This window comes from Sus scrofa, chromosome 2 (genome assembly GCF_000003025.6).
Source record: "Sus scrofa isolate TJ Tabasco breed Duroc chromosome 2, Sscrofa11.1, whole genome shotgun sequence".
In the NCBI taxonomy this organism is placed as follows: domain Eukaryota; kingdom Metazoa; phylum Chordata; class Mammalia; order Artiodactyla; family Suidae; genus Sus; species Sus scrofa.
The window spans coordinates 97,650,124-97,664,626 of NC_010444.4; the positions used below are offsets into that span (position 1 = coordinate 97,650,124).

A 14,503-nucleotide genomic window follows, 5' to 3' on the forward strand; every position below is an offset into this window, starting at 1 on the left:
ACTGATGATTACAACATGCTTTTTAAATGGTAATAAAACAGGGTAGTATTTGGGAGACAGAAAAGAGAGAGGCCTAGCTCCACTTAGGGTGGAGGAAATGGTCTCAGAGAAGTGGCATTTGCATGGTATCTTAAATGATGATGGGGCTTGCTCAGGTGGATGTGGCATCCCAGCAGAAAGAACACTACAAGCAAGAGCTGATATGGCAGATTTGGGAGTGGTCAGGAAAGGAGAAGGTGCCAGATGCACAAAGTCAGACTCCAAAGCTCTGTTGCTTAAGAAGGAGAGTGAAACATCAAGGTTTATGTTCTAGAGGGATGTCTGGAGAGTGGTTTGAAAGAGGAAGTCTGGCTATGGGAAGGTTGGTCCGGGTCAGGGATGGTGAAGAAAGGCAGATATGTGAAAGGGGACACAGAACTGATAGTCTTCTACCATTAAATGAGGATATCAAGGGAGTCGAGGACAAGGTCAACAGGACCAGCTTCTGAATAGGGCAATTTAAGTGTCATTCATCAGGAAGGATACTGTGACCAGACTTTCAGTGCCTCTCTCAGAATCCATACCTGCTTATATGTTTATTCACTTAGCAAATTTGTGCAAGAGACTGTGAGAAGTGGAAGACAATACATTTAAGCCACAATTATAACTCACAAGGTTAGAGCTAGGAGGAATTTCGGGCATGAGCGCAACCTCTGCCACAAGATTGTTTCCATGCTTTTGCATTTCAGCTCTTGGATGCTTGAACTGCACTTGTCAAACTATTTTAGAACACTTCTGAACAGAAATTTTCAGAAAGCATCCCAGAATGGAAGGGTGGTGCCTCTGATTTTATATTTTTAAATCCAATCCATTTGGTCATTACTATTCCACTTCATTGTAAAGATTAAAGACATCTCTGCGATTTAAAAGGTCTTCAGCTAACCTGGTAGTGTGCTGCAGGCAGCATAATATAAATGCTAAGGACAATGGAAGGGTATCCTGACACTTTAATGCAGTCTTATCTTTGTTAGGAATTAATTCTTTGTCTTTAGGCACTCAATGGACTTCGGACTTCATAGTCTCACTTTCCTCTTCTATATAACAGGAAATTTAGTCTGGAGCAGTGGTTCTTAACTTAGGTTACACGTAATCTCCTGGGATGCCTTAAAAAGTGCTAGGGAGTTCCTGTCGTGGCTCAGCATTAATGAACCCCACTGGTATCCATGAGGATGCAGGTTCGATCCCTGGTCTCAATCAGTGGGTAAAGGATCTGCTGTTGCCAGTGAACTGTGGTGTAGGTCTCAGTCACAGCTCCGATCTCAAGATGCTATGGATCTGGCATAGGTGGGCAGCTGTAGCTCTGATTTGACCCCTAGCCTGAGAACCTCCATATGCTGCGGATGTGGCCCTAAAAAGACAAAAAAAAAAAAAAAAAAAAAAAAAAAAGAAAAAACAAAAGGTCCTATTGCCTAAATCCTATCTTCAGAGATTCTGAGGTGAATGCGTTGTTCCAGCGTGATGCTTGAGAGCTTTTTGTTTGTTGGTTGGTTGGTTTATTTTAACTCTCCTGATGATTCTAGTGTACAGCTGGGTCCCAAACTTATTCTAGAAGTTAAAAACCAAAAACCTTAATAAGTGAGCAGACTGAATTGTATTTCTGTAGGGAGATTTGCTCATAAAATCACAATAAGTAAACAAATAAGGAAAGCTTAACATTGATTATAGAGCTGTTGCTGTATAGAGAGCACTCTTCTAGGTAGTAGGTATATGAAATCTCTGCTGTTAATACAGTGGAAGAAACAAACAAATAAACAAAAATGGAATTGAAACTCCTTCTCTTTGGAAAAGGCCCATTTCCCAAAAGGGGCATTGTCTGTATTTCTTCCAGAATTGAAGAGTGGAACAATATGTATCACCTCAATTTTTAAAAATCCATTTAATTTAACAGGAGGATCTTTCCAGGAGCAAGGTGGAATGAAATGACAGTTGTGAATGTTGAGGGACTTAAGCTGGATCTTAATGTGAAAATGGATGCAGTCAGATAGAGAAGAAGAGGTTTCTCTATTGGAGCAAATGGTAGTTAAGACATGATTACAGGCAAGTGAGTCAGGAGGATCAGTGCAGCCATTTTAAAAGGGCTCTGAATACCTGGCTACGGAGCTGGGATTTAATCTCTAGCCGAGAGGGAAAATGACAAGAGAAGCATAATCAGAATGATGCTTTAGGATGAATAATGTGAGAGAATAAATTAAATAGGAAGAACAGGAGATACCACAAAATTTGCAGCTAGTCAAAAGTGAAGTAGAGAGAGTTCCCATCGTGGTTCAGTGGTTAACAAATCCGACTAGGAACTATAAGTTGCGGGTTTGATCCCTGGCGTTGCTCAGTGGGTCAAGGACCCGGCGTTACGGTGAGTTGTGGTGTAGGTCGCAGACACGGCTCAGATCCCGCGTTGCTGTGGTTCCGGCGTAGGCCGGCAGCTTCAGCTCCGATTTGACCCCTAGCCTGGGAACCTCCATATACTGCAAGTGCGGCCCTACCAAAAAAAAAAAAAAAAAAAAAAAAAAAAAAAGGGAAGTAGAAAAGAGCTGAACTGGATTATGGTAGAAAAAATGGAAAGGAAGAGACTTTTTTTTTTTTTTTTTTTGCATTTTGCCTTTTCTAGGGCCGCTCCAGCGGCATATGGAGGTTCCCAGGCTAGGGGTCCAATCGGAGCTGTAGCTGCCGGCCTTCGCCAGAACCACAGCAACACCAGATCCAAACCGCCTCTGCAACCTGCACCACAGCTCATGGCAACGCCGGATCCACTGAGCAAGGGCAGGGACCAAACCCGCAACCTCATGGTTCCTAGTCGGATTCGTTAACCACTGCGCCACGACGGCAACTCCAGAAAGGAAGGGACATTTTGAAGGAACAATTAGATGATTGATTTCTTAGGAGGTGTGGAACAGAATGAGGAATCAATACTGACTCACTCCAAATCTTCAAATATTGGTCACTGGGAAAATAAAATACCATGGATAGAAATAGGGACATTATACATGAAAGGCAAGCTAGTTAGTATAGAGAGAAGATGATCTCCGTATTTTAAGTTTACGGTACTGTCCAAATATTCTTTTGGTAGTAAGAAAATGGACTAAAACTCAGGACAAAGATCACTATCATTGCTAGAGGTAATGGTGTGGGAAAGATCATCAAACCCTGAGACCGAGTGCTTTTTCCAAAGATAAAAAAAGAGCACAACCGGAGTTCCTGTCGTGGCTCAGTGGTTAACGAATCTGACTAGGAACTATGAGGTTTCGGGTTCAATCCCTAGCCTTGCTCAGTGGGTTAAGGATCTGGTGTTGCCGTGAGCTGTGGTGTAGGTTGCAGACGCGGCTCGGATCCCGCGTTGCTGTGGCTCTGGCGTAGGCCAGCGGCTACAGCTCCAATTAGACCCCCTAGCCTGGGAACCTCCATATGCCGTGGGAGTGGCCCTAGAAATGACAAAAAGACCAAAAAAAAAAAAAAAAAAAAAAAAAAAGGCACAACCAAAGATTGAACCTTAAGAAATCCAGGAGTTCCCGTCCTAGCTCGGTGGTTAACGAACCCAGATAGTATCCATGAGGATGCAGGTTGGATCCCTTTTTTTTTTTTTTTTTGCTTTTTAGCAAAAGAGGGACCTTGCTTTTTTAATCAACTTGAAGACTATTAGCAGCCATACATACTTTGAATTTTTAATGATTTATTTACCCTAAATTTTGACTGTGAGAAAGAATCTTTGAGATCTAGTCTACTGTCCTCCTTTTAGAAATGGGAATGGGCTCAATAAGACTTTGAAGAGGTCAGAGTTCCTGTCGTGGCTCAGTGGTTAATGAACCCATCTAGTATCCATGAAGACGAAGGTTCGATCCTTGGCTTTGCTCAGTGGGTTAAGAATCCGACATTGCCATAAGCGGTGGTGTAGGTCACAGACGCAGCGTGGATATGGCATGGCTGTGGTGTGGCTGTGGCATAGGCCAGTGGTTACAGCTTCTATTGGACCCCCTAGTCTGGGAATATCCATATATCATGGGTTCAATCCTAAAAAGACCAAAAAAAAAAAAAAATCCATATTTAGGAGGTTTAACAAGAGAAGCAGACAAAAATGGTCATGGGATAGAAGACTCTGGAATTTTATTGAAGCCTGAAGACAAGACATTTGCAAAAAAGAAAGGAGGCAATAGTGAGCGGTGTCCTTTGGAAGTCCAAGAGCATGACCAAGGGAAAAAGGCTTGAGGACCTGACCATTGAGAACCATTAGAGACCTCACCCTTCAGCTTTTGCCTGAGTAGAGTTCCCATCACAAGTGAATAAAAGCCAAAGCCTTCACTATAAGCTCACACAGAACTACACAAGATCTGGTCTTAACCAGCCTTTCCTTGCTCTTTACCAGCTACGGGGGCTCCTTGTTCCTCAGACACATCCAGCTTGTGGCTTCCTTCTCTGCCTTGTCCTTCCTTCTGTCTGAAGCTACCTTCACCTCATTCTTCTGTCTTGTAGCTCACAGCCCTTCTGCAGCACACTGTTCAGATCTATCCTCCCCAGAAAGACTTACCTTGTGTGAAAAAGCCACTACCATACATCTTTGTTATTCTCTACCCACTTACCATGATTTATTTTTCTTCAGAGCTGTATTGATTTCCTAGGGCTGCCATAGCATAGCACCACAAATTGAGTGGCTTAGCACAACAGAAATTTCTTCCCTTCCAGTTCTAGAGGCCTGAAGTCTGAAGTCAAGATAGCAGCAGCGTTTGTTCCTTCTGGAGGCTCCCATCTGTTCCATGCCGATCTTCCAGCTTCTGGTGATTCCTGGCACTCCTTGTCATTTCTGGGTTGCTCCTATACCACTCCAGTCTGTGCCTCCATCTTTCCGTGGTGTTTTCCCTGTGGGTGTCTCTCTCTGTCCAAATTTTGTAAGGATACCAGTCATTAGAACAGGGCTCACCCCTATGTAATATAATCTCATCTTAATTCAGTTACATCCTCAAAGACTTTATTTCCAAATATGAAAGGTCACATTCACAGGTACCAGGGATTAGAACTTAAAACATATTTTTTTGGGGGAGGGCATAGTTCAACCCAGAATTGGAGCACATAATGTTACATACTTGTTTACTCATTTGTGTTCTTTCATCCACTGAAATATAAGCTCCGAGGGCAGGGACCTAGTTTTATTTTGGGCTTTCACTCCTACCACTGTGTCTGGAACGCCCAATATTAGTTGGATGAAGTTGGCTTACATGAAGTAGAGGAAGATTTGGATCATGTGGAAATGGAGAAAGCTGGTTTAAAAACTATTCATTCAAGAAGTTGAGCAGGGTGAAAAAGGACCAAAGTAATGGTTGAGTCAACTTAAAGGATTTCAAACAGCAAAGCTTAGGGTACACTGTGAGTTGCTTTTACCATAAGACAGTTACTAGAGTCCCAGGAGTCCTTCTCTGCAAGAGAAGAAAAAGAATTTAGCAGCTTCTTCAGGTACAGGAGAATTGACTCAGGATAACGAAGCTGAAAAGAAATAGACTTGCAGACCAGAAAGCTATGTAATGTGGGGTTTTTTTATTTTTATTTTTTGCTTTTTTAGAGCTGCACCTTTGGCATGTGGAGGTTCCCAGGCTAGGGGTCGAATCGGAGCTACAGAGCCACAGCAATGCAGGATCCAAGCCGAGTCTGCAACCCACACCACAGCTCACGGCAACGCCGGATCTTTGACCCACTGAGCAAGGCCTGGGATCAAACCTTCCGGTTCCTAGACAGATTCATTTCTGCTGTGCCATGACAGGAACTCCCCATGTAATTATTAAGAGTGTCTGAAGAGCTAGGGAGTGCATTCACTAATGATAATCAATTTATACACCTAAAGGTTTCTTGATAAATATGGAAGTTTAGTGTCAGCAGAGTTTGATGTTTCTCAAGGGATATTCTGTCAAGCAATGGAAGCTGATATGCTGTCTTTTTTAGGGTGAGTTTTCCAAACTTCTTCCCAGGGTTCACTTCCAGGGTTTCTATTGAAGTTTGAGGACTTGAAGATCATTTGGAATTCCTTATCTTTAGCAGGTCCTCTAGGGAGTTCTCATGAGCAGGCAAGTTTGGAAAATGTTATCTACAGTTGTCCTTAATCTTTAACTAGTGGCAAATCCTGCATTGGAATTTAGCCCAATGGTCTCAGCCATGCCTACTGAGCTTCTGCAGTTCTTTCCTTTGAGTGAAAGTGTGAGCTCTTCTGCTCAGCAATTTTCATGCTTGGGAGATGTGCTTTCTCTAGGCTCAGCATGTATGCGTTAGTGACCTAGCAATTGAAATGAGGCCATTTGGATATTTTCTCACTCTTTTCTGTATGAATTGTGTTTCATAGTAACAAAGTAGTGGGTGAGGGGTTCCAGGTCATAAAGAAAGAATGATAAAATTTGTATATCACCACATTACAATCCATAATGGAATAGTGAATCTAGGCTATGATCATCAATGGCTACAATTTTATTTTATTTTATTTTTTTGTCTTTTTTTTGCCTTTTCTAGGGCCACTCCCACAGCATGTGGAGTTCCCAGGCTCGGAGTCTAATTGGAGCTGTAGCCACCGGCCTATACCAGAGCCACAGCAACACAGGATCCGAGCGGCGTCTGCAACCTACACCACAGCTCAGGGCAACGCTGGATCGTGAACCCACTGAGCAAGGCCAGGGATCGAACCCGCAACCTCATGGTTCCTAGTCGGATTCGTTAACCACTGCACCGTGATGGGAACTCCAATGGCTACAATTTTAAAACCATTAGGTGAAAACTGATAGGAACTTCGTACTGGATGAAAAAGACTGACAGCACCTGAACTCATTGACCAGAGAACATTGCTGAGAGAGACTTCATGTGCATCCAGACACCATGTCTTATGTATGTGGTTACTCAAATCCAGAATATAGAAAATTGCACATGCTTCCTATACTCAAAGTGTGGTCTCCAAACATTGATATATTCAGAGAGCTTGTTAGAAATGCAGATTATCAGGCCCCACCCTTGGCCAGCTGGTTCAGATTCTGCCTTTTAAGGAGATTCTTAGGTAATTTGCATGTGTGTTAAAGTTGGAGAAGCATTGTAAAGGACAATGACCTTGTTTTGTCAACAAATAAATGGTTAGAGAGAAAAGGGAGGGAACCGTTACAGTGGTGTGAGGGGCATATTATTACTTTTAATCTTCACTACAGTCCAGTGCAGAGTAGTAGTGAAAGAGCCCTAGTGTAGAAATCCCATTCTCACATTACAGTTGACTCTTGAACAGCATGAGTTTGAGCTGCATAGGTCTACTTGTATGTTAATTTTTTTTTCAATAATACTAAAACTATACAGTCTGAAGTTGGTTGAATCCAAGAATGAAGAATCAAAGGGCTGACTGTAAAATTATACACAGATTTTAAACTGCATACATAAGTCATGGTGTCTGGATGCATGTGCCCTAACCCCATGTTGTTCAGGTGTCAAGTGTAGGGTGTAATAATCATGTTTCAGACAATTCAGAAATTCAGTGCAGGAGAGGGACGACATTATTATCTGTAAAGAGTACAAATTTATCTCACCTTTAACTTAACTATTTCAGCTGTTTTTCTCTGAACTTGAAAACTTCTTTTTTTGCTTGGACAGACCTTCAAAGTCTTTTTTTGTCTTTTTAGGTCCACACCTGGGGCATATGGAGGTTCCTACACCACAGGCACGGTGATGCCATATCCGAGCCACATCTACAACCTACAGCACAGCTTATGGCAACACCAGATCCTTAACCCACTGAGCAAGGCATCCTTATGGATACTAGTCAGGTTCATTAACCACTGAGCCACGACGGGAGCTCTGACCTCTTCAAAGTCTTACTGAGCCCATTCCCATTTCTAAAAGGAGGACATTAGACTAGATCTTAAAGATTCTTTCTAATACTCAAAATTTAGGGTAAATAAATCATTAAAAATTGAAAATATGTATGGCTGCTAATAGTCTTCAAGTTGATTAAAAAAGCAAGGTGTCCTCTCTTCATCAGCCCAACCATTCAATTTTTTTTTTTTTTTTTAATGCATCTTAGATCTTGTTGCCATGCCACAGAGAGGTGGAGAGAATTGCACCAGCTGTACTGTGTGGTTGGGGCAGCATCGCAAAGGAGACCCAGGGTCAGCCCTCTACCCAGGATGTAGGTGAAGTAGTTGAGTCCATCATCATCTTACCTACCAAACATGACTAGATGTGACAGGATCAGGGATCAGCATATCACATATTTATGCCTTTACAAGGTGTGCTTTCCAGAAATGTTTCAAATGGGCCATGCTGTTTAAGGAGTGAAGTGTATTTTGTTTTAAGATGTTGGTTTCATTTTTCATGTGATCCATCAAATCTTAATCATTGATAATGTCTTTCAGAATTTGCCTACTTTTCTGGTATAACAATTTCCAATGGCTGGGAATAAAGGAAGAGGACGTGCTGCTTATACGTTTAACATCGAGGCAGTTGGATTTAGCAGAGGTGAAAAGTTACCCGATGTTGTATTGAAACCACCTCCACTATTTCCTGTAAGTACATTAACAGCGAAATTCTCAGAATGTCTTTTCATGTTTCAGACAAAATTTAAATTGTATATAGGACTTGAATGTATATCGTTATGTTATCTTCTTACCCTCTTACAAGGAAAAGAAGAGAATATAAAAGAGTAAAGGAGGATATGTTTCACTTACCTTTGAATTTATTCACTGTTTTCTGAACCTTTCCTTTTTCTTTCTTTCTTCCTTTTTTTTTTTTTTTTTTTAAAAGCATGCCCAGGCCAAGGATGGATCCCACACCATAGCAACAATTGAGCCATGGCAGTGACAGTGCTGAATCCTTAACCCACTAAGCCACCAGGGAACTCCTTTATTTATTGCATTTAATTTTTTTAAATTGAGGTATAGTTGATTTACAGTGTATTCTGCTGTACAGCAGAGTGATTCAGTTATACATATATGCACTCTTTTTTAGAAAATACTCTTTTCTATTATGGTTTATCATAGGACATTGAATATAGTTCTCTGTGCTCTATAGCAGGATCTTCTTGTTTATCCCCTCCATGTATAATAGTTTACATTTGCTACCACCGATCTTCCACTCCATCCTTCTCCCAGCCCCCTCCTGGCAGCCACAAGTCTACTGAACCACTTCAAATTATCAGCATGCTTTCTTAAAATACAAAAAACTGGAGTTCCCATCTTGGCTCAGTGGTTAACGAATCCGACTAGGAACCATGAGGTTGTGGGTTTGATCCCTGGCCTTCCTTAGTGGGTTCATGATCCGGCATTGGCTGTGAGCTGTGGTGTAGGTCGCAGATGAGGCTCAGATCCTGCATTGCTGTGGCTGTGGCATAGGCTGGAGGCTACAGCTCTGATTAGACCCCTAGCCTGGGAACCTCCATATGCCGCAGGAGAGGCCCTAGAAAAGGCAAAGACAAAAAAAAAAAAAAATTCAAAAACCTATATATACCTTTCCCTGAATATATTCAGTATTTTGTGAATTAAGAAAGAATTTGTTTCTCAATTCTTATATCTTCTAGTGCTATTAATGATACATTCCAATGTCAGAATATTTTTAAAAATACAGTTAGATCTTACAGTGGTCCTTACTTCCCATTATGTCTGACCTTCATTTAATGATTTTTCTTCTCATCTTGTATCCATAAATTTAACTTTGTTTCCTAGTATACCACTTGGCCTTTTTTCCCCACTGAACTTTTTTTTTTTTTCTTCCTTATTTTATTAAAGTCAGTTTGAATTTTATTACTGTTTATCAAAACATAAGCACATCTATTACATTTAGTAATGAGTATACTGCATACTTAATTGGCATCATTTTTAATCTAGTGCTTTCACTTTAGTTTAAAATGTAAGCTTACAGGGAGTTTCCTTGTGGTGCAATGGGTTAAGCATCTGACATTGTCACTGTAGCAGTTTGGGTCACTGCTGTGGTGTGAGTTTGATCCCTGGCTTGGGAACTTCCACATACCATAGGCGCAGCAAAAAAAAAAGTAAGCTTATCTTATTAGATGCATATTTGCTATAGTATAAAATATGAAAAAAATCATAAATAACCCAGTACTCCCTCCAAGAATCTTTTCCCTCTTTCAAAAGGAAACATCCTTTATTGAAAGATTTATGTAAGTAGAGGACCCTGGACAAACATATTAGGGATCTAGATGTTTCACATAGGGAGTGTATACTTTTTGCTCTTGATATTTTGCCTTTTTGATATTCAGTACAGCCTAAAAACAAAGATAATTACCTCAGGTATAGACATAATGTCAGTTTACACTGACTTCTTTTAAAATAAGTTCCTTTTCATGTGGGAGATTACTTCTAAAGCCTGGGAATGTTGGTGCATATTGTCATTTTATATATGGAGTAAAATTGAAATTCCTTATTACTGGCTTAAAGGGCTTTATCTGCTCTGGCCTTTCTGATTTTTCTCTGACCCTTTTCCTACCACTGTCCTTCTCTCCTTAGCCATCCTAGTCTCTTCGTCCCCTTAGGCATTTTCCTCTGCTGGTTTCCCTGGCTGGAACCACTGGTTTCGCATTTCTTAATTTTATCCAGATCTCTGCTCGAGCATGACTTCCCCAAGAGGATGGGTGCTTACTCTGCCTAGACCAGCCTCTTCCATGTACTCTGTCAGTCGCTCTTTCCTCTTCCTGGCTTCAGTCCTTTTATGCCACTTAGCACTATCTGAAGTTATGTATGACCTCATTTGTTTACTTCCTACTGTGTTTTTCTTCCCTAGAATGTAAATTTCATGCAGGCAAGAACTTTGAGGAGTTCATCGTGGTGTCTCCTGTTGTCCAGCCATGTGTGGCTTATAGTAGGAACTCAGTAAATAATTGTAGAATGAATGAATAAATTCAGAGTGAAATTTTTAAATGTACCCTATACTTAGCCTTTAAAACCAGAAATGTTTTCATTATGTACCCTGAAGACCCACTTTTTTATGAATGTATATTATGAGTATATATACATACATGTATACATATGCGTGCATGAATGTAATTTTTTAAAATTGAAGATACAGATTCAAATTTCTCCTTTGCCATTTATGTGTTATGTGAGCTTATGGATTATTCAGTTCTCATTTTTCTCACTGTAAAAGGGGAAATATTGATGATACTTTACATGAGAACATGAATTTTGAATATTAAGTATATCCAGGTTGTAGTAACCACTGGTTAAATGGTATCTGCTACTATTTCTTTCTTTCTTTCTTTTTTTCTTTTTTTTTTAATGCTATTGCTTCTCCCAGTAGCACTACTACTGATTGAGATTAATAGGACTCTACAGCAGTTGCTCTTATTTGGGTGCCTTGATTTTTAAATATAGAAGCACAGTCAAAAGACTATATAACAGAATGGTTATTGGTGTGATCAGGAAGAAAACTAGGGGAGATAGAAAACTAAGTATCTTTCCTACTTCTAAAATAAGCAGAAAGTAGGAAATGGGTGAAAAGATTACAAAATTAAATAGATTATAGATTATAAAAGCTCAAAATCTTTTAGGTTGGCTGAAGAACTTACTACCTGTAAAATGTGATTTTTCAATAAAACTGACATTTTTTAAATATAGACAAAAGAGATATTAAAATAGTTAATTAATTTTTAAAATTTGCCTCTTCATTTAAACAGGATACAGATTATAAACCAGTGCCACTGAAAACAGGAGAGGGTGAAGATTATGTACTGGCCTTAAAACAGGAGTTGAGAGAAACAATGAAAAGAATGCCTTATTTTGTAGAAACACCTGAAGAAAAACAAGGTGTGTATTGAACTCTTTGATTATGTGGTTCACTGTCTGCAGATGAAACAGAGTTTCAGTATAAGATGTATGATGTTTAATGCTGATTGATTTGATTCAGTCAGAAGTTATCAACTACATTGAGAAAGCATATTTAATGTTGATTTAACAGAAAATGTTTTTTAAACTTCTTGATATTTTATTTTTAAAATTACCTTTCACAATAGATGTTTTATGTGTTCAGTGAAACTTATGAAAAAAAAATACTAAGAAAGTAAAAAAAATTTTTTTTTTGTCTTTTTAGGGCCACACCCATGACATATGGAGGTTCCCAGGCTAGGGGTCGAATTGGAGCTGTAGCCGCCCGCCTTTGCCACAGCCACAGCAACAGCCACAGCAAAGCGGGATCTGAGCCACATCTGTGACCTTTACCACAGCTCATGACAACGCCAGATTCCTGACCCATTGAGAAAGGCCAGGGATTGAACGTGTGTCCTCATGGATGCTAGTCAGAATCTTTTCTGCTGAGCCATGACGGGAACTCAAAAGAAAGTAAAAATTATCTATACTCCTTATGTTTAGAGAACAACTTATTAATGTATTATTATATATTCTAGATTTTTCTTCTGTATGTATGTTCCTTTTACAAAATTGGATTCACATTGCTTTGTATTTTCCTTTTTCACTCAATAGCATATTATTAGCATTTAATAATAATAATAACACTAGGAAGACATTCCTAGTGTCTTGGAAAACATGATTTTTAATGGCTATGTGGTATTCCATTATGTGGATATAATGTTAATTGTAACTAGTTCCCTACTATTAGATTTAAGGTGGTTTCTAGTTTTTTGCTCATATATAATACTACGATTACTGCCCTTGTACATCACTTTTTAAGTGGTTCTCTGATTAAATTTTTGTTAAAAATTTTAAAAGCCTTGACCATATTTTGGCATACCATTCATATATGTGATGTAAAATACAAAATATGTATTAATTGGTTATGCCAAGGACAGAGAGGAAAAATTGCCGTTGGAGAAGTCTTAGCAGTCTCACTAGAAGTGGGAAGTAGTCTTAGAGGAAAGGAACCCATTCCTGAGTACTTAGCTCGGTTGAGTATTGATTTTCAGTTCCTGTCCTTGAATGTTGAAATTAGAGAGGTCGATATCATCCTTGAGCTCTCAAAACAACATCATTAAAACATGAGAAATTCATATCGTATCATCTCATTCCATTAGTATTAAAAATGCATACCATTTTCCCTCTCTCTAAAAGGCTTAGAATTGGATAAGAATCAAAAAGGAAGTCTTATGTAGTAATATTACCTGTGTTTATAATTCTAAGAAGCATTTTAGACAAGTTCATTTAATTTTTCAAAACATAGCTGCTTAAAGTTATATAATAAATGGTTAGATATTTTAACCTCAAAAGTACGGAATTTTTTTACTTTTAAGATTATGTTCTATGCTTTTATCTATTCGAGTTTGAAAATGAAATTAAAGCTTTAACTAATGATAAGTGAACTAAATAAATAATCACTATTACTGGAAAAAATAATAATGTAGGATATACTTTAGTCTTCTAAAAGTTAGTCTCTTCTCTAGACTATGGGATGTACTTACTTAACTAAATGTGGTTGTTATTAAAACTCATGTCTCATTTGAAAGTTTATCATACCATGAAAGCATTTATGTTGAGTCTTTCAGATTGGGACATTTAGAACATAATTTTGTTGCTTGTTTCTGGGAATAGCTGGTTTATACCTGGATCAAGAGGCTCTTTATCTTTGGTAACTGCATAATAAAATATTTAAAAATATAAGGTATCTTTTGGGAGTTCCTTTGTGGCTTAGCAGTTAACAAACCTGACTAGTATCCATGAGGATGCAGGTTCGATCCCTGGCCTCACTCAGTGGGTTAAGGATCCAGGGTTGCCATGAGCTGTGGTGAAGGTCACAGACACAGTTCAGATCCCGCATTGCTGTGGCTGTGGTGTAGGCCGGCAGCCATAGCTCCAATTTGACCCCTAGTTTGGAAACTTCCATATGCTGCTAGTGTGGCCCTAAAAAGCAAAATAAATAAATAAATAAATAAATAAATAAATAAATAAAGGAATCTTTTGCTACTGTTTCCTTCAGAGGAAAACTTGCATAGACTTTTCCAAATTGATACAAATAAATTCTCTTTGAATATACTCATGTTTATCTCTCTTTCCAAATGGAATGTAAACACGTTCTATTTATGATTGAAAATAAAGATTTTAAAGAAAAATACAATATATATGTATGAATACAGGTTAATATAATATATACTGTTAAGTATACACTGATGTAAAGAACTAAATCCCTAGAGACTTAGACAGTATGGTGGGAAGAGGTCTTGTCCTGATAACCTGGTGGCTGGTCGCTCAGGGCATTAAGGTGTGTTGCAAAGAACTGAGGGCACAAAATAAACATATTTCCTGTTGTGATGTCTTCAAGGTTTGTTTGTAGTGTTTTCAAGTAGAATTACAGCAGTGGTTGGTATTTTCTCTACAGTAAAATTTGTTATTTTTATAATAAAGAAAAAACATCAATGAATATTATTTTCTTAATGGATTTTAGCTGCAAAGGTACACAGAGAGCATCTGGTGCACTGGTTCCCAGCTCAGGTTCCTGAACCACTGGGGTCCTCTTAGTTAGAAACAGGAGTGACAATGGTGATGGTTCTGTAAGCCATTTTCAGCACTTC

General features: G+C 39.0%; 1 protein-coding gene across 2 annotated transcripts in view; it reads left to right on the forward strand.

Annotated features, from left to right (window-relative positions):
* Positions 1 to 14,503, forward strand: part of POLR3G (RNA polymerase III subunit G) — a 42,144-nt gene that overhangs the window by 4,012 nt on the left and 23,629 nt on the right. For both annotated transcript variants that reach the window (XM_005652940.3, XM_003123778.4), the window contains exons 2-3: positions 8,391 to 8,540; positions 11,663 to 11,792. In XM_005652940.3, coding sequence (XP_005652997.1) covers positions 8,424 to 8,540; positions 11,663 to 11,792 — 247 coding nt within the window. In that variant the 5' untranslated portion in view covers positions 8,391 to 8,423. The remainder of the gene's footprint in view (positions 1 to 8,390; positions 8,541 to 11,662; positions 11,793 to 14,503) is intronic.